Source organism: Melopsittacus undulatus, chromosome 2 (assembly GCF_012275295.1).
Source record: "Melopsittacus undulatus isolate bMelUnd1 chromosome 2, bMelUnd1.mat.Z, whole genome shotgun sequence".
Classification (NCBI taxonomy): domain Eukaryota; kingdom Metazoa; phylum Chordata; class Aves; order Psittaciformes; family Psittaculidae; genus Melopsittacus; species Melopsittacus undulatus.
Window position 1 is genome coordinate 102,040,224 of NC_047528.1, and position 27,755 is coordinate 102,067,978.

At 42.8% G+C, this 27,755-nt stretch overlaps 2 protein-coding genes and 3 non-coding genes across 5 annotated transcripts in view; 4 read left to right on the top strand and 1 right to left on the bottom strand.

The window, feature by feature from the left end:
- Positions 1-1,963: 1,963 nt before the first annotated feature.
- TRNAD-GUC (transfer RNA aspartic acid (anticodon GUC)) lies at positions 1,964-2,035 on the top strand. Its single transcript has one exon. It is a non-coding gene; the product is annotated as a tRNA-Asp (tRNA).
- A 455-nt stretch (positions 2,036-2,490) lies between these two features.
- Positions 2,491-2,564, top strand: TRNAI-AAU (transfer RNA isoleucine (anticodon AAU)). Its single transcript has one exon. It is a non-coding gene; the product is annotated as a tRNA-Ile (tRNA).
- Positions 2,565-2,787: 223 nt separating this feature from the next.
- On the top strand, positions 2,788-2,859 carry TRNAD-GUC (transfer RNA aspartic acid (anticodon GUC)). Its single transcript has one exon. It is a non-coding gene; the product is annotated as a tRNA-Asp (tRNA).
- Positions 2,860-2,954: 95 nt separating this feature from the next.
- CPOX (coproporphyrinogen oxidase) lies at positions 2,955-12,838 on the bottom strand. Its single transcript, XM_005151762.4, has 7 exons — positions 12,396-12,838; positions 12,167-12,310; positions 11,343-11,453; positions 10,179-10,320; positions 7,638-7,856; positions 5,681-5,785; positions 2,955-3,829 (listed from the first exon to the last, which is right to left on the bottom strand). The coding sequence occupies exons 1-7, from the start codon at positions 12,802-12,804 to the stop codon at positions 3,742-3,744; spliced, it is 1,218 nt and encodes a 405-aa protein (XP_005151819.3). The 5' UTR covers positions 12,805-12,838; the 3' UTR covers positions 2,955-3,741.
- Positions 12,839-13,424: 586 nt separating this feature from the next.
- Positions 13,425-27,755, top strand: part of ST3GAL6 (ST3 beta-galactoside alpha-2,3-sialyltransferase 6) — a 76,957-nt gene continuing 62,626 nt past the window's right edge. The window contains exon 1 of the mRNA XM_031051261.2: positions 13,425-13,442. The gene's annotated coding sequence lies outside the window, so the exon portion shown is untranslated. The remainder of the gene's footprint in view (positions 13,443-27,755) is intronic.

Genomic DNA, 27,755 nt, shown 5'->3' on the forward strand with positions numbered 1-27,755 from the left:
TATTAAACTTGACTCAAATGCACTGAAGTAGGATATGACTTACGGATTTCTGAAACTGCTCTCAGCTTTGACAGGTGAAGTGGCTTCCCATTTTTGCCCTTCACACAATTTTTGTGGAAAAAAACCCAAACAACCAAACGTGTTTGCATTTAACATACAGTTTTTGCTCTCTTCCCCTGCCTTCACTTCACTGTTTCTACAGCTGATATTACTGGATCAATGTGCTTTCACTTATTTTTTCAGTACCTTTTACTGTTTCATTTTGGAGTCAGGAACCACCAAAATATGCACCAAAATTCATTGTGATGAATCCAAGTGTTCAAACCTATTTGGCTGTCAACATCAGCACAAAAGGAAGCAAAATTGTAGAACTGTGCTGTTCTGTGCTTTGAATGTAATTCATTGTTCTGAAATCAGTTTAGAGTGAGATGAGGCTACTCAAAATAGCAAACATAAAGTAGCTTCTGTCTTCTCTGACTACCGTTTTTTGTTATGATATTTTTTGATCTCAAAATTCTGATAAAACCCTTTAAAAGTGTGTTTTTCAAAACAGCTTGAGACAGACCGGAGCTTAAGACCTAAATTCTGTTCATGATGGGTACCCTCCATCTGGCTCCTGGAGTGGTTGTATTGCTTCTGCACTGCTTCCCAGGACCTTCTTACCCAGCTTCCTGGGGGCTGTGGTCTCTTTGATGGACAACACCCTAGAGTCTGGGAGACCCTCAGCATTAGTGACCCAGCAATGCTACTGCAGGGCCACAGAAGGAAAAACAATACCATCTACTGAATGTGGAGCACATCAGATTTGCTTTCCTTAGCTATATGGCTTTTTGTGGATTCTTCCAAGTCTGTAGACTCACAGAACGATTTGAGTCCAAGACTCTAAACTTAAAAGATTATCTCACCAACTAAATAATTACTGACCACAGTAATTTTTTTAAGCCTCTATATCTCACTGATAATTTATGCTTTTTTTAACTTGGAAGCCTTTAGTGTGTGAGTTTGTTTCTTGGTTTCTTCTTTATGCACATCTAGGTTTTTCTGCTCTGTTTTTTTTTTTTCAGTCAGGTGTCTCCTGTCCCATTTCTTTCTAACTCCAGATTTTCTTACACTGGACCTGTGGCCATCTCTTCATACCATGTATTTGTCCGTCTCCAAGCAGTTTTGCTGTGTTTTTTTTTTTTGGGGGTTTTTTTTGTTTTTTTTGGGGGGGTTTTTTTTTCAGAGTGTTCAAATACCCGTGTTACATGTTGCCTGGTTTTGAGAAAGCTCTTGCATTATCATGATACATCTGTATGCTTTCTCTAAGCAGCTATTACCTTCTCCCCCTGACATTTTATTTTTATTAATGTATTTTATGCTAGGTGGTGTTAATGGCACCTGAAACAGCAAAGGGGAAGGGAGCCAAGGAGCTCAGCTTAGCACTCGTACTGACAGTTTGTGAAGCAAAGGGCTTGGAATTTGATGATCTCTACAGCTTTTTCACAGGTATTTAATTATTAAGTATTTTCTGCTTTAATTAATTTTATTTATTTATTCATTACTTAATGCCTTGGTTTTACAAGTACTGTAACAGGCTTTCCAGCTGGGGAAGGGTTCACTCTTTCCTCTGAGGATAGGTGGTTTCACCCCAGTAGAAAACGGGCCTCATCACAGGTTTAGGAGATGAGCCTGTCTTCCTTTCGTGCTGCTTTTACCTCCACACTGGCTGTTGCAGTTTCAGAGGCAGCTCTGGGGGCCACACCATCTACTGTGCCCACGACAGCCCAGGCCACTCCAAACTACTGCCTCGCTTTACGGCGTGTCGCCGGGCCGGGTCAGAGCAGTGGTTTTGGCGGATGGATCCCAACCACCTTCTGCGATGTCGGACTGTGGACAAACGGCTGGCTTCACACCTCCGCTCGCAGCGCCGTGCCACCGACGGCTCCTGGGGCATGCCGGCATAGCACTTCCCGTATCCCGCTCCTCGTTAGTATAGTGGTTAGTATCCCCGCCTGTCACGCGGGAGACCGGGGTTCGATTCCCCGACGGGGAGGCGGCATTGCCTTTTACCCTCCCGGGGTGTATTTCCTCTTCTTCACTCCGGTGGCGTGACCGACCAGGCGGATGTGAGGCGGTAGGGAGTGGTGGGGTGCCGGTTGTTCTTGCGGCCAGGAGCCATTTGAGGGGCTGAGGAGGGAAGCATGGCGGTGTTGTTCCGACGGGGTTTTTGATGTCCTTGTTTAGTTTGCGGCCCTTCCAACCTGCACCCAGCCGCCCGCGGACTGGAGGAGGCGGGCGCAGAAGAAAACGAGAGTTTTACAGGTCTCCATTTTAGCAGTTCTAGTCACGCCGGTTAATGGCAGAACAGCTCTGGCGGAGGTGTCCGGAACGACCCGCCAGTCTGCTGTTTAAAAAGGGAGAGTGCGGTTATACTACGAGCAGTCATTCCTGTCCGCGGTTCCCTCGGGAGCGCGGGAGCTACGAGCACGCGCAAGCCTGCGACAGAGCGGCCGGTTAGCTCAGTTGGTTAGAGCGTGGTGCTAATAACGCCAAGGTCGCGGGTTCGATCCCCGTACGGGCCATTTGTTTTCTACACCCTTTAGAGGAGCGGGACCATCACTGGCTTACTAAATCATAGAATGTTATTTTCTTTAATTTCTATTTCATTGGAGGAAGTGTGACACAGAAGAGAGCACGGTAACCCCCGAAAAGAAGCCTGACTTCGGTCATAAGAGGCCAACGAGTCACCCGCCAAAGTGATATTGTACCACGTGAGGGCATGAAGGTCATATACGCTTACCTAACTCCTCGTTAGTATAGTGGTGAGTATCCCCGCCTGTCACGCGGGAGACCGGGGTTCGATTCCCCGACGGGGAGGTGGTGTTATTTTTCCTCAGGTTGGGGAGAACTGGATGGCTTTTGCTTTCCCCCACGGACAACGAGGTTTGTGCCACAAAGAAAGAACAAGCAGCTTGGGGCTTGGAGCAACATGAAGTTTTATTTGAAGGACCGTGGGGTAATATCCAACAGCTTACTGGTCTGTCCCCAGCCTTCATGGCAAAGGTGCTGGCCTAAGACAGTTGGTAACAGCCAAAATGAGCAGTGCTGAAAGATTTTCTCCTCAAAATAGGCAGCCAGCCTTCCACACTCATCTGGCAAGACTGGGACCCTAACCCAGGCTCTCCCAGTTACTTACCAGTCAAGTCATGCTGCTGCAGCATGTCTTAAAACATTAGCCCTCGCCTCCAAGCATCAAAATATACATGATTAAGACCCCCTTTTTAGAACTTCCTGAAAGCACGGTTTAAGGTTTAAAATCATACCAAATATTCCCTTTATTCTTAAAAAAAAATAAAATATTTCTAACACATCCCAACATTTTCTAAGAGTAAGCAGTGCTATTTAGGCACACTTAATGCTTTTGTTCCAGTGGGAGAACACTTGACAATAGTTTAACATTTTGCAAACAAATCAGTTGAGGAAGTTCTTAAGCATGCACAGTAGTCCTGTGAGGGTACCACAAGTCCTTCACAAGACAACATCAGCATGGGGTGATAACATGAGATGATCAATCTTTAAGAACAAGTTCACATATTTGTAAATTACAGCAATTTTACATCATTATTAAGGCACTGGGCAAGAGTATAAATAGCTGTACTAAAATGCCAGTCAACAGCAGTTTAAATGTGCTGGTATGCAGGCATTCCTTTTCTTTCATGCTGGCTCAGTGTAAGCAATCCATCTTGTTCACGATCCGCGTCAGTGCACCCAATCTTTGGGATTGCGCAGAACTTCCAGGATTTCTGCTTCTTTCGAGCTCTCTGGCGGGGTGTGCATGTATTCCCACCTGCAGGAAGAGGGGAAACTCAGACTGCTCAGCTGCCTGACACCTGTCTGGCACCAAGCTGTGCTGGGACTTGAGCTGCTTTTTCTGAGGATGCAAAGCTACATACACAGTTGATGCTCTTTGCATCAGGTGACAGATACGGCTACAAATCAGTAAGTTCTGTAAAAACAAATCATACTGAAATAGACAGGAGAAATGTTAGCTTTATCTTTTTCCCAGCTTTTAGAAAGGCTGGAGCAACAAAATGAAGAGCAGTGCCCCCTACCTCACAATTCATGCAGGTTTATTTGCAAAGATGTTTTAGCAGTCTCTTGTGACACACTAGTATGACAAGGAAGATGAGGAAAAAAGGAACCCAGACAGTTTTGACAGTGAGGACACAAGACCTAGTTTTTCCAGAAGCTACAAGTCCCTGTTGAATCTTGGTTTAAAAAACAAAGATGGTAAGAGACCACTTTTTATTTAAAAGGCAATTATGAGAGGCATGGCAGAGAAGTGTCCAAAGTCACAAAGTGATGAATGGGTACAACCATTTTTTTTTTCCCCAGAAAGGACTCATTCATGCTGTGAAGCAGCTATTTATGTTGATGAAAACAAGCAAAACCAGATTACTCCAGCAATGGAACTAAAAGATAAGACTGTGCTATACCACCAGGAAAGGGACACATCTAGTGTTGGCAGCAGGGTGAAGCTGTATGGTGAGAACAGGACTGCCTTCATGGTCAAGGAGTCACAGGTCAGTGTTCCTAGCAGAGGGAGGTACTAACAAAGTTTATGGAGTTCATGATAGGGGCTGTGCTAAATATGCTAGTAGCATATCTAAAAGCAACCTAAAAAGGGGAGTGTACTGTAAATGACAGGGTATGCTGATACTGCAAGATTAAGCAAGACAGGTTAAAAACTAAAAAGGCAGTTGAAAAGTGTTCATATTAAGCCAAGAAACTAAGCAATAAACTGGTAGGTGAAATTCACTGTTGATTAATCTGAAGTGTTGCACACAGGAAAAAGTTACATACACACTGAGAGACTGAGTTGACTTTTATTATCCAGAAAAGATCTTGGCATCATAACAGTCCATCCTATGAAAAGGGCAGCTCAGTGTTTAGCAGCAGTCAAAATAAGCAAACAGCATATTAGGGTTATGAAAGGAGTAATGAACTAAAACATTATTATGCTACGGTATGAGTCAGCAGCACACCTGCATCTTGGATACATAGATCTGGCCTACGTTTTCTGTTCTTTATCCACAGTTCAGAAAGGGCATAGAAAACTTAAGCCTAGACAAAGTGGCAAATGGGGTCAAAGGTATGGAACAGCTACTGTACAAAGACTAAAAAGAATGGGATTTGTCAGCTGGGAAAACAGACAATGAAAAAAAAACAAAACACAGAAGCCTGTAAAATAACTGTTATGGAGAAAATGAACAGGAAGAAAATCTGGTTACCTACTGAAAAGTTGAATGAAGTCATCAGGTGCAGGTAGAAAACAGACACACTTTCATACAACACACAGTTAAACTATGGAACTCCTTGCCACAGGCTTATCAGGGCTGCCAGAAACCCCATACAGAGTTTCAAAGAGCTACTAACAAAAACCCTTGGAGTGAGGAGAGGAAATCTATGGGGAGGTACTGACCACAAAAAATACCACTTTTTTTTGTGTGTGAAGTAATATCTAGGTCACACATTACTGCCAACTGGGTGAGCATAGCAGACCAGAGAAGCGCTTATCTACGTGTATCAGGCATGTACTGTTAAGAGACTGGACACTATGACAGAACTTTGCTTTAATCCTATCAAGTATTTTAGTCAGAACAGTGCCTACCTACAACTCAAATAACTACGTCCTTACCTTGCAGTCAGTGGCAGAGACATAAGAATGCTTTCGATTCTTGATCCTGGTGTCAGGAGGCCAAACTTTGTACCTCTGTCATAAACCAAGTTGAACTCTACGTACCTGTGGGTAGTGAACAGAAAAACAAGTTTCCTGTCAGAAGCTTGTTGTGCGTTCTTCAACAGACATCAGACAAAACAAGCCTGACCCTCTGTTGTTATGGGTGTCAGAACGAACCCTCGTTTGGTGCCAACTGTTCTCTATCGTCCTCTGCAGGTGTGACTTTGCTGCTCCACACAGCACAGGAAGTAATGATCATAGCTAACAGACAAGAGCAGCAAAACTAGTCAATAGACAGTATTCTGCATGGTGCTATACTAGCTTACTTCACCCAGGCTTCAGTCCTCCTGGAAAGACATAAGTCAATAGACAGTATTCTGCTATTACAGACAGTCAATAGACAAGTCAATAGACAGTCAATAGACACTAGTCAATAGACAGTATTCTGCATGGTGCTATACTAGCTTACTTCACCCAGGCTTCAGTCCTGCTGGAAAGGGTGACATCAAGTTTAGCTTGGTTATGCTAGTACTCTTTTGTGTGGTGGTGTCACAGAAAAGGAACCTTAGAGGAACTGGAAATGACTACAGGAAAAACTACTCTGCAGTCCTCCATGCTGAAGGACACATAAGCAGCAAGGTCAGAACAAGATTTTCTTTTCTTGGGAGATCTGTAAAGCAGAAGTCAGCCAGCTTCAGAGTGCTAGATGGGACTGCTAGAAGCCAAAATAGTTTTCTGCTGCCAGCATACGAACAGAACAGTGACAATTCAGCAAGGGTTATCTTAATAACCAGTACTGAGGTCTTGGTACTTAGCAGAGGCACAGGAAAGGGGGAGCTCTTATCTGTTCTTTCCTGCTGCAGAAATTGAGAGCTTTACCTAGCCCAATAATCTGCAAATAGATTCTTCTGCTTAAAGAAGTTACTCCCCCTCATAACCTTAGCAGGTTTGCTAAATTCCATCCACAAACTGGATCCTAAAAATCCAGCACTCTTGCAAACAGTTCCACCAAATTAAGCATATATGCTTATCTGAGTAACTACTGCAGACCAGTAATCTAAACTTGAGTGTCTACACCTTCCCTATACCACTCCCACAGACTTCTCTGCAGAAGAGGCTGAAACTAAAGACTCCCCAGTTCTCCACAGAGCATATGTACTCACACTTCCTCCATATGCTTAGACAATAACAGGACATAGAGAAAGGAGCACAACTATATCTACCAGTGTACTTAAACTTTAGCAGCATTCACATTAATAAACATCCTCCAAAGTCTTTTAAGTTACAGTCACTTTGAAACATGCCAGAAAAAACAAATTCTTCTGCATCCTTATTCCTTTATCAAGAATTCACTGCATCTGCATTTCAATGCCAAGACCAAATAGAATAAATATGTATGAAAGTAGCTGAAAGTACTCTTGGGAACAATTATTTAATGACTTTCTGGGGTTTAGCTTCGTTACTTAACGGGAAGCATGATTCTTTCACCTTTATGGTCCTCATGTCATGGCGCAGTCCCACTATCCCATATCATTGGGCAGCAGAAAAAGGCACCAAGTACACACACACACATACCCTTTGCCTGTTACAAAGCAGCAGCTTCTCTTGGTTTTTGAAGGAGTTAAAGTGTGGTATTTTGTATAGGTTGCTTGTACTGCAACACGGGAAAGTGGGAGATACAGATGATGGTGTGATAGTACCTTCTTTGCACCCTCTTTGGCAATCTAGCATTGGATTTCAGACAAGCTCTGTGCACAAAAATGTTCCAACTTCTCACGTGAACTTCAGAGTACACACGCAAACTTATCCCATATCACAATAGGACATAAACCCACAACCATGAAGGACTAGCTTATTTTTTAACTTGCTAGCATAATCCACCCTCCCTGTATTCTTCTGCTCCTTCAGTACTCACCGTCCTCTCCGAAGCTGCTGCCATAGTTTTTCCTCTGGTGTGAAGGAGTCATGGCAGTGCCTTTTCACAATGGGAATGTAACAGGGCACAACAGCTTTGGCACAACTCTTCACAAACTGGAATACTTCCTCCTTGGAGGGAGAGTCTACATCATCAAAGAATATGCCTCCAATCCCTCTTCGCTCACCACGGTGCTTGATAAAGAAGTAGTCATCACACCTAGAAGCAGCAGCAGCAGCAGATAATATGGTCCACAATATTCAAAGAAATTAAGAGAACTACAAGCAGGCACATGGCACAGGATGGCACTAGTGGAATATTGACAAGAAATCAGTTTCTGCAGTGCAGGGTGCCCCACTGTTTCACTGACTGCCAAGAGCACGGATAGTACAGCACCACTTGCAAAGCATTCCTGCACTTACACTAAAAGCAGTAAAAGCTCTGATGAAAGTTTCTGTAAAGCTCCATATCACCACAGTCTCTAAACATGTAACAATCAAACACCACAGCAGATGCTTCCTTGTGGATTGATCCAATACATATCTACCATCAGGAAGGAGGGACACCTGATTTCAAAATTTCACACTAAGAGCTCTTTTTAGATTTCATTCCCAGAACTATACGTAATCCTGAATTATTTCTACAGCTTTCAGATGAGCTTAAACTTGAAGAAAATTTCTTTATTCTTTTTGCTATCCTAGCAAAAAAACTGATTTTCTGTATCAAAATTAATGTAGAGACCTAAGGCCAGATAAGAAAGTCACTGTCATGTAAGGAGAAAAATCAGAAGTGAGGCAGCCTTCCCTGGAAAAAGGCTTTTTAACAGTTAAACTTGGAAGATAGAGTCATTCTAGCAGTGGCTTTTCATGGCTTATGTTCAGGTTTATTGGTTTATGTTCATGTGCAGCTTATCCTACAACAAGCAGGTAATCAATCTCGTTCGTATTCACTAGGAGTATGCAGGTGTGCAATTACTATAAATTAGCTGATTCATTGTATCCACACCATCTTGCTTACAGTTGCTTGTTTGGGCAGCCATGCCCCCCAAGTATTCACACAGGGGAGAAATGGAAGGGAGGTAGGAAGGAGAAACCATCAACAGCAAGGAAATCTTGCTTTCCTTTAGGATTAGTTTTCCTTAAGTGTATCCATTCACAGTTTCTGTTCTCAAGCAATATAAATGGCACGGTCATAGCAGGAGAGACTTAAAGATGCAACAGATAACCTAAGCTAGATAACCTATTTTTTTATTCACTGGTTGATCAGCATTTTTATTTTATGGCAGCAGGAAAAATTAGGCAAAAAAAGGTAGAGTCAGAAATGCAAAAGAGAACAAGGCTGACAAAAGTCTTAAGGCTAGAATAGGAGGCAGCATGGTAAACATAGCAAGAGTTTATTTCTGAGAAAGGCAGGAAAAGGAGCTAATTAGTAGAAGCTCAGAGAAGATCCACACTGCTCCCGCAGTGAGAACTGTATACCCCTACGCAGCTGCCGCTTGGGGGAAGCACTCATGCAGGGATTGAGAAAACTGCTTTTTTCCATGGAACACAATTAGTCTTTTCCTGAACTGCCCCCCAGTTAAGAATTGGCATCGTTCTCTCTGACACCTCGCAGCTGGCAGTGATAGCCTGCTTATGCTGCAAACAAGCTGACCACTCTGAACTACCATGCAGAAATTCCTCAGAGAACAAGACTGTGGTCTTAAAGTTGTAAGAGATGCTTCTCTACTAACTGGCTGCCATCTGAGCTGCAACACCCACTTTATCTCCTGTCCTCAGACAGGACCTGGTAGCACACAAAAGGGTAACCCTTCCTTCTTGGATACCACAACTTACAGTAGATAGGATTATCAGACACAGAGCAGCAAACTCCCAGTGAACAGTGAAGGATCCTATCACTTGTATCTCTCAACTCAAGAAGAACTTTCAATATTTTCATCTTTAGAGAACATTCGGTTGAACTCTCAGTGAATATGTCACTGGAAAAAAAAGTACAGCTCCATCAAAACGATGAAGCCTCTACATTAAGGACAGGCTCCTTTACCTAGCTGGGAAAAAAATAAAAGGTCATGGAGGTCAGACTGAAAGCAATAAAACTGGAGTGGGGCAGTTTTCAGAACTGCAGTGCTGGCCCAAGAGCTCACACTAAAGTCGTGTACATTTTCCATGAGTTCACAATAAGCAGAGTTTGCCCAAGTCCATAGGACAAAAGTCTTTTCCTAGTTCAACATCAGAGGCTAAAAGGAATTTGTAAGTTGCCTAGGGAATACTGTAGCTTACAAAGTCTTGCAGTCAGCTTAGTTCTTTTTCAAGCTGTAGACTTATGATCCTAGCTGTCAGCCCTCTGATTTGAACAACTCAGGCCTCTCTGAGATTGTTTCAGAGTACACTTTGTCCTGGGTAACACCTGCTGGTTTTCATTAGGGTTTGTTGATACTTTTCAAAAAGCAGCAGAACCTACTATTCCTAAGAATAACTGGCAATATCCTGGGCCACTTTCTGTTCCCACAAAAGAAACCCAAGCACATTTCTCTCCACATACCATTTCTTGTACTTGGGATACAGCTTCAGATCATGCTTGTCACAGGCTTCTTTCAGTGTCTTGTGAAAATGAACGGCATCCTCTTCATTCAAGTAAGTTGGAGTGAGATCAGTCCCACCACCAAACCACCACTGTTTAGTTCCTATAGGAGAAAGGCAAGCAGTAACATTTTTCTTTTAAAGTTCTGAACAGCAGTATGCTGCTATTGGTTCACCAAGAACTAACACCTACTTTTACAATACAAAAAAAAAAAATCATTATTCCATAGTGTCCCTTATCCTCAGTCATGAAACATTGGAGTTTGGGGTCATGTGATGACCAGTGCCTTCAGGAAAACAGAAAACAAATTTCATACTTATTCGGCATTTTGGACCACTGACCCTGACTATAGGCTATGAATTTCACAAGAAGGGCAGACAACTCCTATTCAAGAATCCAGAAACATTTTGCTGCATGCCAAAGGGAACATTGCTATTAAATCTAGGGAAGTCACTGACTAGAAATGATCCATAATGCTCTGACAAAATAATTGGAAAAAAACTCTCTTTGAGCTTCTGACAGTACACTATGTTCACAAGGTACAGATGGCCTTTCAGCATCTGACCACCTAGCATATGGTTTGGTTTTAGGTAGTTCTGTGAGGAGTAGGAAGCTGGACTTCATGATCCTTATGGATCCCTTCCAACTTGAGATATTCTGTGATTCTAACCTGGAGTCCCACTTCTGACAGTAGAAAGTTACAGAAACTCGGGGGAAAAAGTCACAGTGAGGATTCTGACAATATGTCCACCCAGCTTCAGAGGCAGAGATGCATCCTGACTGGTATGCTTATCAGTTCTTTACAGACCTTATGCTACTAAATTCTAGAATTGCTTCTTTGAGTATGTTTTACATGTATTTATAACCTCCTACATTTTAACTTAAGTGTGAAACCCCTGATATACTCTGCAAAAAGTGAACTGCAAACCCCTTTACCAGATGCACACTTCATACTGATTTTACAAATTCACAAAGACCCAGAGATAAGAGATCCAGTACTACACAACAGATTCTTGCACAGCTGGGAACAAACCTGGGCTGGTTCTTAACCATTTAGCTGAGCCATGCAGTCACACTGTATGGAGTAATACATTTCATAGCACTTCACTGGATTACAGTTCTTACCATCTGCTTCTTCAATTTCAAAGTATCTGTAGTTGAAGTGCATGGTTGGAACATGAGGGTTCTTAGGATGGATAACAGAGCTCACACCCATGGCGCAGAAAGGCAGTTTCCCTGGATAATAAAAAGATGCATAGAAAAAAATCCTTCAGTTTTCCTCAAATAATTTATTGTCATTTAAGAAACATTGCTCTTTTTCCTTAGGTTCCAAGATACTGCTCCACTAGAAGAAAATTTCTTATGTAGGATCACTGTAATTATTAATGTGCAATTTACTTCTCATCCACACACCTCTGTGCACTTAACTAAATGGGTTTTTTTTTGTATTTATCCTAAAACGCAACAGTATGGCAGAGCACCCAGAACACTTGAAACGTAAGGCACTGTTAAGGGTTTCCACCACTCCCAGTCCTCACGGTTGTCCTCTGCTATGCAAACGTAGGTTGAATCTTCTTTAGCCTTTAGGTCTTTGTGGACCCACTTTAGCTTTCAGGTTTTTGTGGTTCTCCCCCTCCACCTCTTCAGTTCATAACTCCTGTGCAGTTTCACTGTTAAGCATCATTGTTGAGAAGCAACCTAAGCCTACAGTACATTGTTTAAAGCAGTGAGATGGAAGGAGAAGCACCCCAACACCTGGCTTTTTAAGGCTGTAAAAATGAGCCCAGGCTCAGTGGTTAGGAATCACCATGATGCAACTGAAACCACTGAGTGCTGAACAGCCTTCCCCATTTCTAGTCAAAGGTCAGCTGCATTGAGAATACCCGCACGGGAATACCAAGGTGAATGCGTCCCGGTCCCCTACCCCACCTCCCCACCAGTCACTTTACCGTCTTTGGCCTTCAGAGACTTCCCCCTGCTCCGCATCTGCCGCGCTGCGTCCTCCGACAGGTGCCCGAACACGACAGACACGTTCACACCGGCCTTTTCGAAGACCTCGCCGTCCTGCAGCACGCAGCTGATGCCGCCGCCGCCTGCCAACACCAACGTCAGGCTGCGCCGGGGCCGCCGTCCCCCGGGGTGCCCGCTCCCGGGCTGACCCCTGCTATCCCTCCGTACCTTCCTTCCTCTCCCAGGTGTCGACGGCGAAGGCGGCGCCGGGGTCCAGCGCGGCCAGAGCGCGGCACACCTCCGCTTGCGTCTCCATGATGAGCAGCTCCATTCGGCTCCGCAGCTCCCGCCGCCGCCGTCGCAGCTCCCGCAGCCCGCTCACCGGCGGGGCCATGAAGCGCTGCCGCAGCATCTTCTCCTCCTCGTCCTCCTCTGATGCCGCCATCACGGCCTGACGCCGCCACAGCCACAGTCCCACCCCTCCCAGCGCCCCCGCCGCCGCCAGCGCGGCTCGCCGGCTCTCCCGACCCCCTCGGCCTGCCGCCGCCCCCGGCGACAGGGAACCCAGCGCTCGGTGCCCTGCCCCGGCGGTGAAAGCCGCGGCAGCCCCGCGGAACATCCGTACGGCTGCCGCCATGACGGGCACCAGCGCCGCACTGCCGGCGGCCGGGCCGCGGGGGCCGGGCCGGGTGGAGCGGGGGGCGGAGCGGGAAGGCACGGGGCTGTGCGGCGCGGTATATAAGCACATTTTCTATATGCCTGGATATATGCAAGAGCAAAGATACATTCCCTTGAGGAATCTCTCACCTGTGAATGGCATTACTGGTTTTATACTTGTAGTAACGTGTTTTTAGAATCTGACTAGTTTATGGGAGCACCGGTTTAGTGCAATGGGACTACTTCCCGTGCATTTGAGAGGGAGCATGCTTATGCCGCCGTTGTTCTTTCTGAAATCGAAGCTCGTTTTCTTTCCTAATAAAATAAGAGTTCAGAGTAATAGGGAGAGCCAGATGTTGAAAGGTACTGTATAGCACCAACTTACAGTTCAGAAGTTGGTTGGTTGGTTGGGGTTTTTTGGTGTGGTTTTTTTGGCTGTTCTTTTTGTGTGTGTGTGTGGTGCTGGTGTTGGCACCAGATCCATTAAAATGATTTTCTGTTTTCCTAGCCGCTTCAACATCTGCTGCATCGACAGTGGGACAGTACAATAGACCAACTAGCCCCATAACAGAAGACTTTAGCAAGCAACTAAAACAGAAACTCTCCTCAAGCAAGCTTGTAAGTAACAGTGCAGCCATTGATGATAGTACTGTGCTGAATGAACATAGTTTTCTTTCAAATCGAACAGCTGGTTTACTGATCGGTTGGTTTGTTGTTGGGTTTTTTGTAATAAGCATACTATTGTTTTCTAATAAGTAACGACAGTTATTAAAGCTGTAATTGATTGAGGACCCATATAATGGTTAGGCTGAGAAAAAATAACAGCTACCCCAAAAATCCAGCCCTGTGAGGTTTATACTCTGGATGGTACTGTTCCTTGGAAACAATAAGCTTATGGTATTTCAGAACTGTTTTTGCACCTGTATTACCCAAAAGAACGTCAGTTTCAAGGGTGGCTCTGTGGAAGATGAAGAGATTTGTCCCTAATATGGATCAGGGCTTTATTGTAGGGTAATCTGGGGGGGGGGGAGGGGAGAGGGGTGTCTGTATAAACGTTCACTCGAAGGCTTACTCCATTTCCTCATTTCTGATCTGATTCTGGTCTTTGGCAGCAGAGGATGCTGTGCAGCTGCTGAACTTTTTCAAATAGAGATCGAAGAAGACCTATGGGTTGGGCTCTCTTCTGCCATCAGCTGGAGGACAGGATTCATGATGAGGCAGGAGACCAGACCCGCTGGATGCAGGAGTGAGGGAAGGAAGGTGTTGCTATTTGCAGGAGATATCTGTGGTTGATGGAGAAGAGCACTACTGTCTTAGAGGCTGTGTTAAGTCTGCTTAATTTGGCTGTACTAAGCAGCTGTTTTAACAGTTCTTTATCCAAGCCTGGCTGTGGTAGCTACATTTCTTTTTTAATTGCATCATTGGATTTACCTAAACATTTTCATGATAACCAGTGTGCATTGTGCACTTCCATGCTACTTACTGTAGTAAAGCTCTCGTCTTTGAGTGGGTTTCTTACATGCTACTATAATGGAAAAAAATAAATGCTGAGAAGGCCAAAGGGCATGTAAAATGAATTCATGCTGATGAGCATTTAATGATATTTTTCCTGTATTAGGTTGAGTGCAGACTTTGCTAGCAGCTGGTAATTCAGCTGCACAGGACCTCTGGAGGTCTCTAGGCCAACCCAAGGGGTTTGCTGTTCCCAGGCTGGATGAGCTCGCACAGGGCCTTCCTTGGACAGCTGCATTTGGAAAACCTCCACCCCTGTTGTGCCTGGGCTTCTGCCCACTGGATAGAATTTTTTTCTTGTATGTCATGAGAATTTCTTTTGCTGCAACCTTGTTAGGTCAGTGCCTTGCTCATGCTGCTGAATCTTAGGAGCAGGACAGACCAGGCTTTATCTGGCTGGACACTGAAGTGTGGTTAGGCTGCACTTTCTGGTGGAGGTAAGGAGTGTCAGGCACTCCTACTGTTTCTGTGCTGAATCCTCTCATGTTAAATTCTTGCAAGGGCCTCCTCTTTAACAGCAGTTTAAGGCTGAAACTTCAGCCAAATGCCATATACATTCTCTTTGCAGCAGTGTGAGGGTGCAATTAGCAGGCAGGGCATCAAAAATGACACCTTGCACAGGAGATTTTTTTTTGTAGCCCTGTTTAGATGTATACAACCAAAGTGTGTTGGCTGGTGAAAAAAGCACTGCAGCAAGTAGTTCAATCGGCTTTTTCAGTATTTGAACTGAATGTGGTGCTTCACCACATTATTTCAGTTTACTTCTCTTTACAGTACCGAGAATAGGAGCACCTACTGATGTGCAATGCTCAGCAAGTCAACAGTGATAAGAGGCAAGAAAATGGCAATTTACATTTTGATCTGCATTTTCAGTGCATAGTGTTGTATGGAGTGCGGGGGCTTTCAGCTTGTGCATGTGCTGTTAAATTTCTGTGCTCTTCAATTTCTTTGGAAACACAAAAAGAAGAAGAAAGAGACACTCAGAGCTTAGATAGAAGCCAAAAGGAATTGGTTCTTGCATTTGCTTGAACAAGAGTTGAGCATGAGGAAATGTACCTTACCCTTTTTAGCTGGCTAGGTGAAATTGCAAGGTCTTGACTTTGTTGAAATCTCCATGTAAATTTGTAAAGTATGACTGAAAAATTATATGTCGAGATGACTTTGATTATTATATCACTTAGTGGGTCATCCATTTTTTACATGTATGTGTTGTGGTAGTGGGGGTCTTGTAGTGGGTCTTGGGGTGTGTTTTCTTTTCAAAGTGAGTGAAGCCAGTTAGATTTGCTGTGTAGCCAAAACCTCTGCTGATGCAAATTAACGTGATTCTAGAGAAGATTGTAACACTACACTGATTGCCAGAAGATTTGAAGAACTGGACTCTTATCTTCAGTTTTACATAAGGTGACATCCAATGAAGAAAACTTCTTGTTGTACTTTGGAAAGAGCTCAGAAGCTTCTCAGGTGCTTGTATTTAGGTGCTGTCTACCTTGGTTTTCCTTTTTTCTAAGAATTTGTGCACAAAGAGGGTATTAACAAAAGAACAAGAGACACTGCATGTTCTAAGGGAGTGAAGAATGATCAGGTCTGATCCAGACTGAGACAGGCACAGTGCTTTCACTGAGGCTATTTGAGACATTTGTTTTGAACGCTGAATTAATGTAGTTGCATATCAGAAAACTGGAAGAAAAAGATTCATTGAGAACAGAAAATTCCCCATCAAGTTGGCATTTCTGTTACTTCTAAAGTTAAAAGAACCAATCTCATCCAGTCTACTCTATTTCACAAAGCCTTGATTGTGACTTCAAAGTGATGCTGAGGGCTTGCAAAGTTGGACAAGTATTCTTGTTTAACAGAGGTCAGCTCAAAGGTTTTGCATATTAGTATAAGTTGAATTAGGTTACTATTTCAGTTTGTATTCAAGAGAGAAGTAAAATCTTTGCGGACTGAGCTGAAATTTAGATGACGTGAAGGCTGTAAGAGAAAGATGAAAACCTTTCTTTCTATATCAGTCATCTCAGTAATTTTTCTGCATGGTAGGTTCATAGGAATCTTTTTGTTTGTTTGTTTGTTTGTTTTAATACAGGATTGATTCTCATGGGTATGTGGAGGAGGAAAAGGGTAACTACAGATAAAGAAGCTGCTGTGCTGAAATTGTTTCAGGCTAGCTCCTGGAAGGTAAGACAAGTTATGATATGTCTTAGGAAAGCCTTTCTTCCTCTAATGCTCAGTGACCTTTAAAAAGTTAATAAAATCAGAGTGAAATGTAGCATTACCCAAAGAGAATGAGGTTTAAATTTAATACAGTCATTCTTCTCCTGCAGGGTGCGTGTGAAATGCAGAACAGAGTAGGTCAGAATGAGATCTGTTACCTCAGCATAGAAACCTGGTTGAATTTTAAGTTATTCATTAATATTTCTTTTGTTTTCTAAACACATTTCTCAAGGATCTGAATGCTCTTTTTGGTGCAGCCAGCATCCCGCATATGTGACCCTGAGTGTCAGTGAGGGCTGTGCCTGTAAAGTAATGTGTACAAATTATCAGATTGGTTCACACGAAGCATCTGCATGCTACCCACCTACAGTGATGGCCCCAAGCTCACCTCTAATGTATTGCCAGGAGCTCAGCATGTGAAAGGGCGCTTTCTTGGAAGCAGCTGGTCTAAGCTCAGGAAAGCCCTGTCTTCCCCACAGGCCAGTAGATAAGGAAGCAAATGTGCTCTGTGGGGACAGTGGGGTGGTTGCAGTGGCTTCATGGAGACTAACATTGATTGGTCTACTCAGCCCGTGACCTACCCCCTGCTCAGGCCATGATCAATGTTAGCCATGGGTCTCTTCCAGGAGAAGGAGCCACTGTCATTGAGGAGCTTGGTCAGTGTATGTAGAAGCAGGCCTCATCCAGGCTCTTCAACAGTCTAGAAATCCCTCAGCCTATGATTCTCCATGCCTGCCTTATAGACCTTACTGGGTGGTCATGGGGCAGCCAAGAGAAAAAGCTGCAGGTGTGCAGCTGCAAGAAGAGATGGTGGGAGAGCAGGTGTGAGATCCTCTCAGCAGAATGGCAAGAAACTAAGCAAGGGGATCTGGTTTTTGTACAAGTGCTTCTACTGCACAAGGAGCATAGTTCAGGGTGGGTTGGTGGGACTTGCCACATCTTCCAGGTCAGGAATGGTGCTGAGGGGAGGGGCTCAGCCCTTGTAATGCGACAAGAACAGATTGGTAGTGTTGCACCAAGTGCAGACTGAGCTGACTGACTAAAAGAAAGCCAAATCCAAAAGCAGACACAGGCATGATACTTCTGCTGGATTCTCTCCCAGATTGTGCTTTATTTTAGGGATTTCCTGACTTGGTGTGGTCTAGTTAGTGACTATCAGTAGATCTCTCTTGTAAATGCTCATTCAGTCTCCCTTGAGAATTTTCTCTCTCTAGAAAATCCTCTTGCAAGTAGCATTGTGATCTGTAGGGCTTGGCTAGAACCCAGCTTCTCATAGCTTCATTGGTGGCTCCTAGTTCTTGAATATCTGAGGAGACAGTGAAGAGTTGTTCCTATCCATGCCATCAGAACTCCTGAAGATGTCTCTTTACCAGGGTGGAGAATCCTAGCTCACTAGTTCCTTGTATGGTGACCACTGTCACCACATGCCAAATGTGTGTCAGGAACACATTGCTTACCCATGAAACACTGAAGATGCTCATCAGCAGGTTAGTGAATTCCTAAAGTAACCCACTGTCTTGAGCATTTTTTTCTTCTCTCAAGACTCTGAGAAATAATGCAAAGAAACAAATGTTTGTTACTGCCTGCTCTCAAGTCTCATTTGAAAAAATGGCACCTTAAGCGACCAGTCAATAAACGTCTTGGCAGCACTCTGATTTTAGTCTTGCCTAAGAGGAATCACCATCTGTTGAATCACAACTTTCACTTCCTTTGCTGCATGAGTTTCTTAATCTTTTATTGCAAATGAGTCTAACTCTGTGGATGGGGCAATGCCACCAAAGCAGAAATACACTGAAGATGAGGCTGGGCTCTGTAATGGCAAGACTATGAGAAGAAACTCTGGGGGCTGTGCTGGAGTGGAGAAGTGGAGCTGCCATCATACAGATGGAGTCCTTTGGGCAAGAGCAGAGAGCAAGGTGTCATCATTTAAGCAGAAGCTTCTGAGGGCATTTTGTGACAGTTTGGAAAACACTGATGTTTGTTAAAGTTAGTTTTCACTGGTGGGCTGAACTACTCTGGGTGAGCCCTGTTCGATATGGTGTGGCTTGCAAGGACTGAAATGGATTGGAAGAGCAGGAGAGCATTATTGAAAGCCCATTAGGAGCAGGTGAGTGTTACTGAATTAGTTTCTTACTGATACTAGTGTCTGCCAAGAACTTTCTCTCTATGACTCCTTACCAAAGGTCTCAGAAATGCTGATATGGTGTCAGAGGTTGTGGGGCAGCTGCACCACCTCAGCATCAGACTTTTTTTGTCTATTTTGTATAACTGTCTTCTTGCCAGAGCATGCCTTGTCATGAGTTCTGTGGGATTTCATTGTCTTTTCAGCTTCTAAATGAAACAGTGTGTCTCAGACAATATTTGATTGCATTTGATTGCACCGCATTATCTTCCCCTTCTGAGTACTTCTTCAATTTAATTCTTTTTCAGTGTAATAGACCCCAGAACCCTGTCTCAGTGCCTTCCTTTCCCCATTCTTCAAAACTGCCTTGAAAGTCCCTGGCTAGACTATCACATGTTCATCACTGATTTTCCCCAAGGGCTTTGTTTCTTGTGGAAACACAAGTCTTTAGGGTGGTTATCCTGAGTTTACTTTTCACAAGGGAGCTATTTTCTACTCTTAGTTGTAGAAAACTCCTGCAACTTTTCCTCTCCCACAAGTTTCAGACGTTTCCTTTCTTCTGGGCTGCCTCATTCTCCATTAAGGTGAGTTACAGACCAGTCACAACAGCACTGTGCCTGCTTCCTGGAGAAACAGAAATTTGCTCTCTAAATTTCTTAGGCAGCCTTGAAGAAGTTCTTGTTTTCACCTGTCAAATGAAGAAGTAAGAAGATGGCTTTTATTTTTAAAACAAGGGGTCATGTGAAAACCATGGGATGTTGGGCCCTACTGCCTTTGATTCTTGAAATAGGCTGTCTTGTAGGTTATAAAGTTGAGCTGCACAGTATCAAAATGCATTTAAAAACGGGGCTTTAATCCAACTGAGTTTTTGCAGTCTCTGTCTTAAACAAATAAGGCACTACAGCTATTAACTGGGGTAAGTGGAGGATACAGACATAACACACTAGATGAATAGTTGTTTTGTTGCATCTCCCTGTTGTCAGTGTGATCTTTATTGCTGTGATCCGTTTCTTTCTCATTTTGTATTTAGCTATAAGAAGTAAAAGAAGAGATATTGGATCCAAAATATTAAGTTATCCTACAACTGTGCATCAAGCCCTGTAACCCTGTGGACCATTGTTTGAACCATCCAGTACAACAGAAAACTGTGTTATTTTTAATACAGCTGTAGCATTTCTCTAGATAATTCACAAACATATTTATTAATACTCTCTTAGTCTGTGGAATTGTGGAAGATACTGCTCTAAAAACATATTGACTCATTCCTGTTACATTTTCAGGGTGGTTTTGTCACAGGATTACAGCAATATTATATCCTGGATGATTCTGGGGGCTTCTTGAAAGCATGAACATATGCCTTTTTTTGAATAATAATCTTACAATATAGGAAATAGGCAAGGTTCTTAAATTCTTACGATTTTAAAACTGATATCTTGCTAATTTAAAGTCAGTGTTTTGTGTGTGCTATCTGTAGGTGAGTTATTTCAATTGCACTTTTGTAAAAGACAAATTACTTAAACTGTTCAGCAGTTCTATATGGTTTAAGTTTTGCTGTACGTTTTCTTGCATGGTTTTTTGACAAGTTCTCCTCAGCAAGGTACAGCTTGCATTCAAGCAGTTTTATACGTTTATTTGACTTTTGCAGTACTGAGGTCTTTGGATCTTGAAAAATGTCTGAGCTAGCATGTTTTCCAGCCCTTCCTGGAAGTCCTGGGAGGTGAATTCTACCAGCTGTCATTCATTAGCTTGAGCAGTTTCTTTGTTTAAAGAACAAAACCCTGTGCTTATTCTGCAAGGGAGACCTACTGCATTTTTGAAGGCTTGGTTATTATTTGGTAAGTTCAGAAACTGTTGAGATTCAACGTATTTTTCCCCTCACTCTAAAAGTTTTCCCTATAATTTGTGGGTATAGTGAAGCAAACAATAAAACTTGTGCTCTTTGTTCTGTCTCTTATTTCCTTCTGTACTCCTAAATCCAGTGTCTGCCTCATCAGAGGGTCATGGAACACATAGGGATGATAATGGTCCCACTGCCTATGACCTGGTATTCAACATGTGGTCCATGGGTGGTTAGGGAGGGGATTATTCTATCACAGGACAAGAAGTCAGGATGCCTATCAAAATTACCAGGCAGCAGCCTTAAATCAACCAAAGGCAATTTGTTTTGTTTTGGTTTTTAACATAGCATGGTATACATAAACTATAGGACTGATGGACACAGGCTGTTATGGGGAATGGGAGTATAAATGGGCTCAAAAGGAACTGAAGAAAATCACGGAAAGGTTTTTAAATACACAGATGCAAAACCAGTCTCTGGCTCTGGCTGTCCCTGAACAGCAAATCACAAGATCTCACTAGGGTGTATTAGAGGAAGAGTCACTCTTGCCCTGTTTTCTGTACTCCTTTCCAAAGTACCCATTATTTGCCACTGTCAGAAGAGGGAGTCTGCTTTTTATAGATTTGGTCTGATTTGCTGTTGCTGTCCTTATGTTACCAACCTCCTACATGTGTAATACAGGAGCAGGATTCATGGCTGAGCACACATTTCTAGTGTGCAGAAAAAATGTAGAAATGATGTCCTCAGCCACACCACAACCTGTTCTCACTTTGTTAATATGCAAGGATAATGAGCATAAATGCATCTGATGGACCTAAACGCTTTCCCTAGATTAAGAGCAGGATTGCGTTAGATCCTGGGATGGTTTGAGAAGAAGTTCTAATTCTGCTGTGGTCTTACTTGGTTAGCTCACAAATATTCAGGAACAGCAAGAAAAATTCAGACTTCCAGTGCAGACCAATGCCAAGAATGTAGTCCACAGTTTGTCCTTAATCATATGAATATCATCTCAAATGTTTCCAGTGCTTTTGGCAGGAAAATTAAATTACAAAAGCTAGGATGCTTGCCAGAAACAGAAAGCAGAAGGTTCAGAGTGAAAGTAGTACCCCTGCTCTATGCTTCTGCAGGAGCAACATGGCATGTCAATATGGACAATTACTTAGAAAAAAGAAATTAAAAGGGCAACTTCTCATAAGTGTCTTACAGTAATTCCTTCCAACTAGTTACCAGTACTAAAATATGCACTGTTTGGTGCCTGGTGACAATTCAGAAAGTAAATGAAGGTGACTATCTTGTCAGTTTATGGAGTAGGAAGTACTGATTTGTCTTGTTTCCAGCTTGTGCTATACTCTGACTTTGGGTTTGTCTGTGTGTTGGAAGGAACTTGCAGGACACTATGGGGTTGCTTCAGGTTCACTCTGATAGACAACCAAGGTCAGAGTTTGAAGATTGGCACTTTTGTTGAATTTACCATAAGAAGGTACTTACACTTTTGTAAGATGCATCATTGACTACACAAAGAGTCCCATGAGAGAGAGCTGGAGAACTGTAAGGTCTTGTATGTATGTCAAGCCTCCTTTGAGAATTACATGCAACTCAATACTTGCTTTATTTGTCAAGGTGGAAGTTCTGTTTGTTTTTAGAGAGTGAACCTTTAGCTGTTTCTGATGAAATTGTTAGAATAGGGTACATAATGGATATAAGCTGTCCTCTAGGAAAAAGGACAAATTATAAACTATTTAATTGATACTAGAAAATTTCCATCTTGCATCAGACTGTTGACTTTGACATATTTTTCCTTCTTTCTCCCCTTTCCTGCTCTCTGCCCCACCTGACTGCTTTTCCAGGGTCTGCAGAGCAGTGTCTGACATTCTCATCCCTTCCAGGCAGTACTCCAGTTGACCAGCAGGCAGAAGGAGGTGATTCTGCCCCTCTACTCTTGTGACACCTCACCTGGAGTATTGTGTGCAGTTCTGGTGTCCTCGACATAAAAAGGGCATGGAACTGTTAGAACAAGTCCTGAGGAGGGCCACGAGGATGATCAGGGGCTGGAGCACCTCCCGTATGAAGACAGGCTGAGAAGGTTGGGGCTGTTCAGCCTGGAGAAGAGAAGGCTGCATGGAGACCTCATAGCAGCCTTCCAGTATATGAAGGGGGCCTACAAGGATGCTGGGGAGGGACTCTTCATTAGGGACCGTAGGGATAGGACAAGGGGTAATGGGTTCATACTTAAACAGGGGAAGTTTAGATTGGATATAAGGAAGAAGTTCTTTACTGTGAGGATGGTGAGGCACTGGAATGAGTTGCCCAAGGAAGTTGTGAATGCTCCATCCCTGGCAGTGTTCAAGGCCAGGCTGGACAAAGCCTTGGGTGATATGGTTTAGTGTGAGGTGTCCCTGCCCATGGTAAGGGGGTTGGAACTAAATGATCTTAAGGTCCTTTCCAACCCTAACTATTCTATGATTCTGTATATGATCTTGCATTTGCACCAGTTGTGTTAGAAGTCACATTCTGTATCACATAGGCAATTGAAGCCACAAACAGAAATTGGGATGCATTTTCCACTTGTTAGTCAACTAGGGATAAGTCTAAACAGGAGAAAACATCTAGCTTGATTCCTTCTGCATCTCTGCTCATCTGAAAGACCTTGAAAGAACACTGAAATTAGAGGGAAGGCAACAGACCAAGTACTGTCCAAGTACTGTCCAATGCACACTGCCTCTCTCCTGTGAAAACGAAGATACAGGTTCTAGAAAGCTTTGGAGGCACAAAGCTTGTTAAAGCCATGGCACATTTGTCAGAGGAAGACAGATATATTTAGGGAAACGTTGCTCGCAACATTAATGTTGCTTTAAAAAACACCCACAACTGCTTTCTAAACATAACCTTTTCTTAGTTATAAAGCACTAGTTACTTTCATCAGAGGAAATTGTAAGATTTATTTGCTTGTTAACTGTATACCTAGTGACTTTTTTTCTGTTGAAGATCAACTTGACTTTTTGTTTAAACAATACCGCAGGGTAACTAGAGTGCTAAGGAGAACTGACAAAGTAGTAACACTGCCAGAGACAAGAAACTCAAAGCTTCCCCCTTGTTAGTGTCAAAATGCACGTGACTGAGTGACAGCCTAGTTAGCTAATTCCATACAGGAGTTATTTTACTTTGTGACCTCTGTTTTTAAAACCTTGGATGCATAAAGTGTACAGAAGCAAATTAGGTACACTTGCTGAAAAAGCATACCTTCCAAAGACTTTGGCAAGGCAGTTAGACCTTCATGTAAACTCCGGTTCTTCAAGTGCCATGTTTGCTGGGCACCTGCAAAGTTATCAGTTGCAGAAGACAGCCAGTTCACATGCCTGTACTGCAAACAGTGTTATGCTGGCACTGTACTGTCAGCGATTGAAATGCATAAGTAGGTGAGTGCATGGGATATCTGAGGCTAAAATAGACCCACTAAACATACTGAATAATTAGCTTTACTGAAACCAGAAGCAAAATACCCATAATTTGAACAAGAAATGCTGACCTTTTTTCTGTGTACATGAAAAAAGAAACAAAATTAAGTCTTGGAACACAATCTCAGATAGGCTTAGAGTCCTAAATGAAAGAAAGGACACAAATTCAATAACAGAATTCAAAGCCTCCAGTAGATTCCTGACTCAGCATGGGATGATACAGGAGAGTGGAGCCCAAACATCTCTTTGCAAATCCTTACAAAAATCTTATTGAAGGAACAGAGAGATTACATAGCTGGTTTTCATGTGTTAAACTTTCTTAAACTGAAAAGAAGTTCTAGTTGACTTCAGTGACAAAATAGGACTATTAGGCACTGAGTAGGATTTCAGGACTTCAGGTTTATTGATGCACTTTATATTCCCTTGGGAAATAGTGGTAATGACCTGTCTTCCCCTTAGAGAAGTGACTTTGTACTGATCTGTACCAGATACTCTCTGCTTGATACATTATGTTCTGCAGAGCTGGTAAAAAGCCTTCATCCCAACTTTTAGCGTATTGTTGCACTGCTTAGTGCTGGCATGAAATTGAACAGCAGCAGTCTGGGACTCATGCTGCTTTGTGCCCTATTTTTTTAATATTTTTTTTGTATTAATGGGTCCTGTTGTTTTATTATAACATCCTGCATAATATATGGGGTGCTTCAGTTGAGAATAAATTGGTCATTGAGATTTTTTTTATTAGTCTTCTTGAGGCATGTCAGTCAAGTCATACTAACTGTAAAGCACTGAGTAATGATTAATGAACCCTTTAGAGAATGCAGGTAAGTTCTGCTTCACATTACAATTACCAGTTTTCTCAGAACATTTGCTAATGCTGTAAGCTTCCATATCTGGGAGATTTGCTATGTGCAAAAGAGCTATTAAAACAGCTTAGTTTCCTGATAACAGACCATAATGCTTTAGAAAAACATTGTCAATTGGAAATGCTGGCCACAGGGTCTTACACGGAGTTTGTTTGCTTCTTGAGCCTCATCTTTGAGGGATGCTGAGGAGCTGCAGTCCTGGTTCTTACCACTGAGAGCTACTTCCTCTTGGGACTTCTGAAAACTAGCATAATGTGATTCAACTTGAGTATCTAAAAATGGCTGCATGAATCATTAGGTAGTAAGCATTCTGGGGCCTCAGGCAGTCTTCCTGTTCTGCATTTAGATAGTGTGTAATATTATAGGGGTTTGGATCTGAGTGTCTTATGACCTATGCAATACTCTAGATATTAATAGTAGTCTTAACTAAGGGTATAGTTTGTCTGCTTCTGATCTCATCAGAGCCATGTTTCAATTATTGCAGAGCTGAATGTAGGAATTCAGTCTTTAGACCTCAGTCTTCATTAGTTGAGCAGCAGACCAGTCATTGTAGTAGCTACTCTGTTCTACACACAGCAGTTCCCCACAAAGTAAAATAAAACCAGTGAGATGGAAAAAAGATACTTGATGTAAATGCCATTTGAGTAAATGAAACATCTCTACAGCTACCTGAAAGGAGGTTGTAATGAGGTGGGGGTTGGTCTCTTCTCCCAGGTAACAAGCGGTAGGACAAGAAGTAATGGCCTCAAGCTGTATGGGGGAGGGGGGGTTAGACTGTATATTAGGAAAAATTTCTTCACAAAGAGGGTGCTCAGGCATTGGAACAGGCTGCTCAGGGCAGTGGTGGAATCACCATCCCTGGAGGGGTTCAGAAACCATGTACATGAGGCCCATAATGACATGATTCAGTGGTGGACTTGGCAGTGCTGGGGTAATGGTTGGACTTGGACTTGATGATCTTAAAAGGTCTTTTCCAGCCTAGTTGATTCTATGATCAGGCATTGTAACTCTGCAGTGTGCAATTGGAAATAAGGACTTCTGTGATGTCCTGTGCAAACATGCCAGAAGGTACAATATTTTCCGTACAATTCTCTTAAAATTATATTGCCTATTCAGTAAAATTTTTGATTGGACACTGATTATCAACAAAGCACAAGGAAAGATATGGGGATGCATTGTTGCCCAAGCCAACTGTTCAAAGATGACTCAAAGTCACAAGGTTCATTTAAAATATAATTTGGGGTTCATCTCTGTTTGCTGTCTTGTTCAGGGGCTCAGATTTTTTTGGCTTTGGATCTGTAACCAGGCTGATTAAAGACTACTTTTACCAAGGGAGTTGAAGGTCATCTGTAGTCATGGGATTGCATGAGTTAGCCTTCAGGAAGAAACACCAGATACTACATTATTTAGTGACGTGGAGTAACATTATTGTCCTTTTAAATTGCTTTTCAGCACCAGGGAAAGATGATATTTCTAGTGATTCTTACTAAGAATGTGGATAAAACCTCTTGCTGCTGTGTTTCCAAGGAATGATAGTGAATCTTCTTTATAGCCATAGGGAGATCACATTTTGCAGCATGTGGGGGTAAACCACTTCTTAGATCAGCATGCTTGTGTGCGAACAAATGCTCCCTTTATGGAATGCCCATGTTTCTCTGAGGGGGGTACAGGTGTGTCAAAGCAGGGCTTGCAAAGAGCAGCCATGATTTAGGCACTCTCATGACACTGGAAGAATAAAGTGAATGTTGCTGAGAACCATAAAGAATTACAGAATGTAACCATCCTCTTTTAATCTAATCTTGATGGCTAATCCTCTGTGAGCAGCAACATTTATGACATTTATGACATTCAAAACAGAGTTTGAGTGAACTGATTCTAGAATCTCATTGATGGCCTCAGTGTAGCCTAAAAGCCACACATTCTTAAATGTAAAATGCAAAACCTCTGTCAGACTCTCCTCTCCACTGGGCCTTGCAGAGGGAACTGTCAGTTAGCTTATGTGGACTTTACAGCAGGTCTACGATCTGCCATGCCAGCAGCCACATAACTCAAAAGTGCTGAAGTTCTGAGCTCAAGGTTGGGACCTGGAGGCATGTGAGCCTTATTTATATAGGAGTACCATGACTATAGCTACACTTCCCCAGTGCGTAGCTTAAACCAAATCAGACTATAGAAGATTAATCAGACTAATATACCTTAACCTATTTCTCCATACTGAACTGAAATTTGTGTGCCTGCATCATCCTGTTATTGTTGCCCAAAAGATACAAGATACACTTATACACCAGAATGTTGCATGTGATGAAATTGTGTTGGCACTCACCTAAAACAACAGTGAGGACAGAACAATTCCAGGTAGAACTTGGGGTAAGCTTCTTTTGTTTAACTATGGTCTTGTCTGTAAACTTTACTGCAGCTGGCCCAAGTTACACTAGCATAATGGCTGTCTTAATCTGAGTTAAGATCCTCCTTGGGTTTGGTATGGGGTTTGGGGTTTGCTTTAGTTCCTTCTGGACAAAAGGAAATCAAAATAGTAGTGATTACAGTATAAGAATAGGAATTAGAAAAGCAGCTAACATGGTAGAGAAGGCTGCAGTTTTATGGATGGGGAGACTTGAAATCAGAGTGGCATAACTTTCTTGAGGTAAAATCAGAGTCCCCAGCAAAGCAGGGACTAGAATGCAATATCTCCTGGTCAGTTTTCACAGTTTATTTGCACCTATGCATTTATATAAGTCAGGGAAAAGACCTGTGTAAGGGAGAGAGTAGGTTGTCTTATTCTTGAGCCTGTGTGACTTTCACAACCAGTTTGTGGCTGCGTCTGCAACTTCTCAGATACTCAGGCTCAGTAGATAGGGCTCAGTTCTCCCTTTTGGTGAGCAGAATTCAGGTCGAAGCCTGAGGATGTCTACAATCCTAGGTATAGCCTAA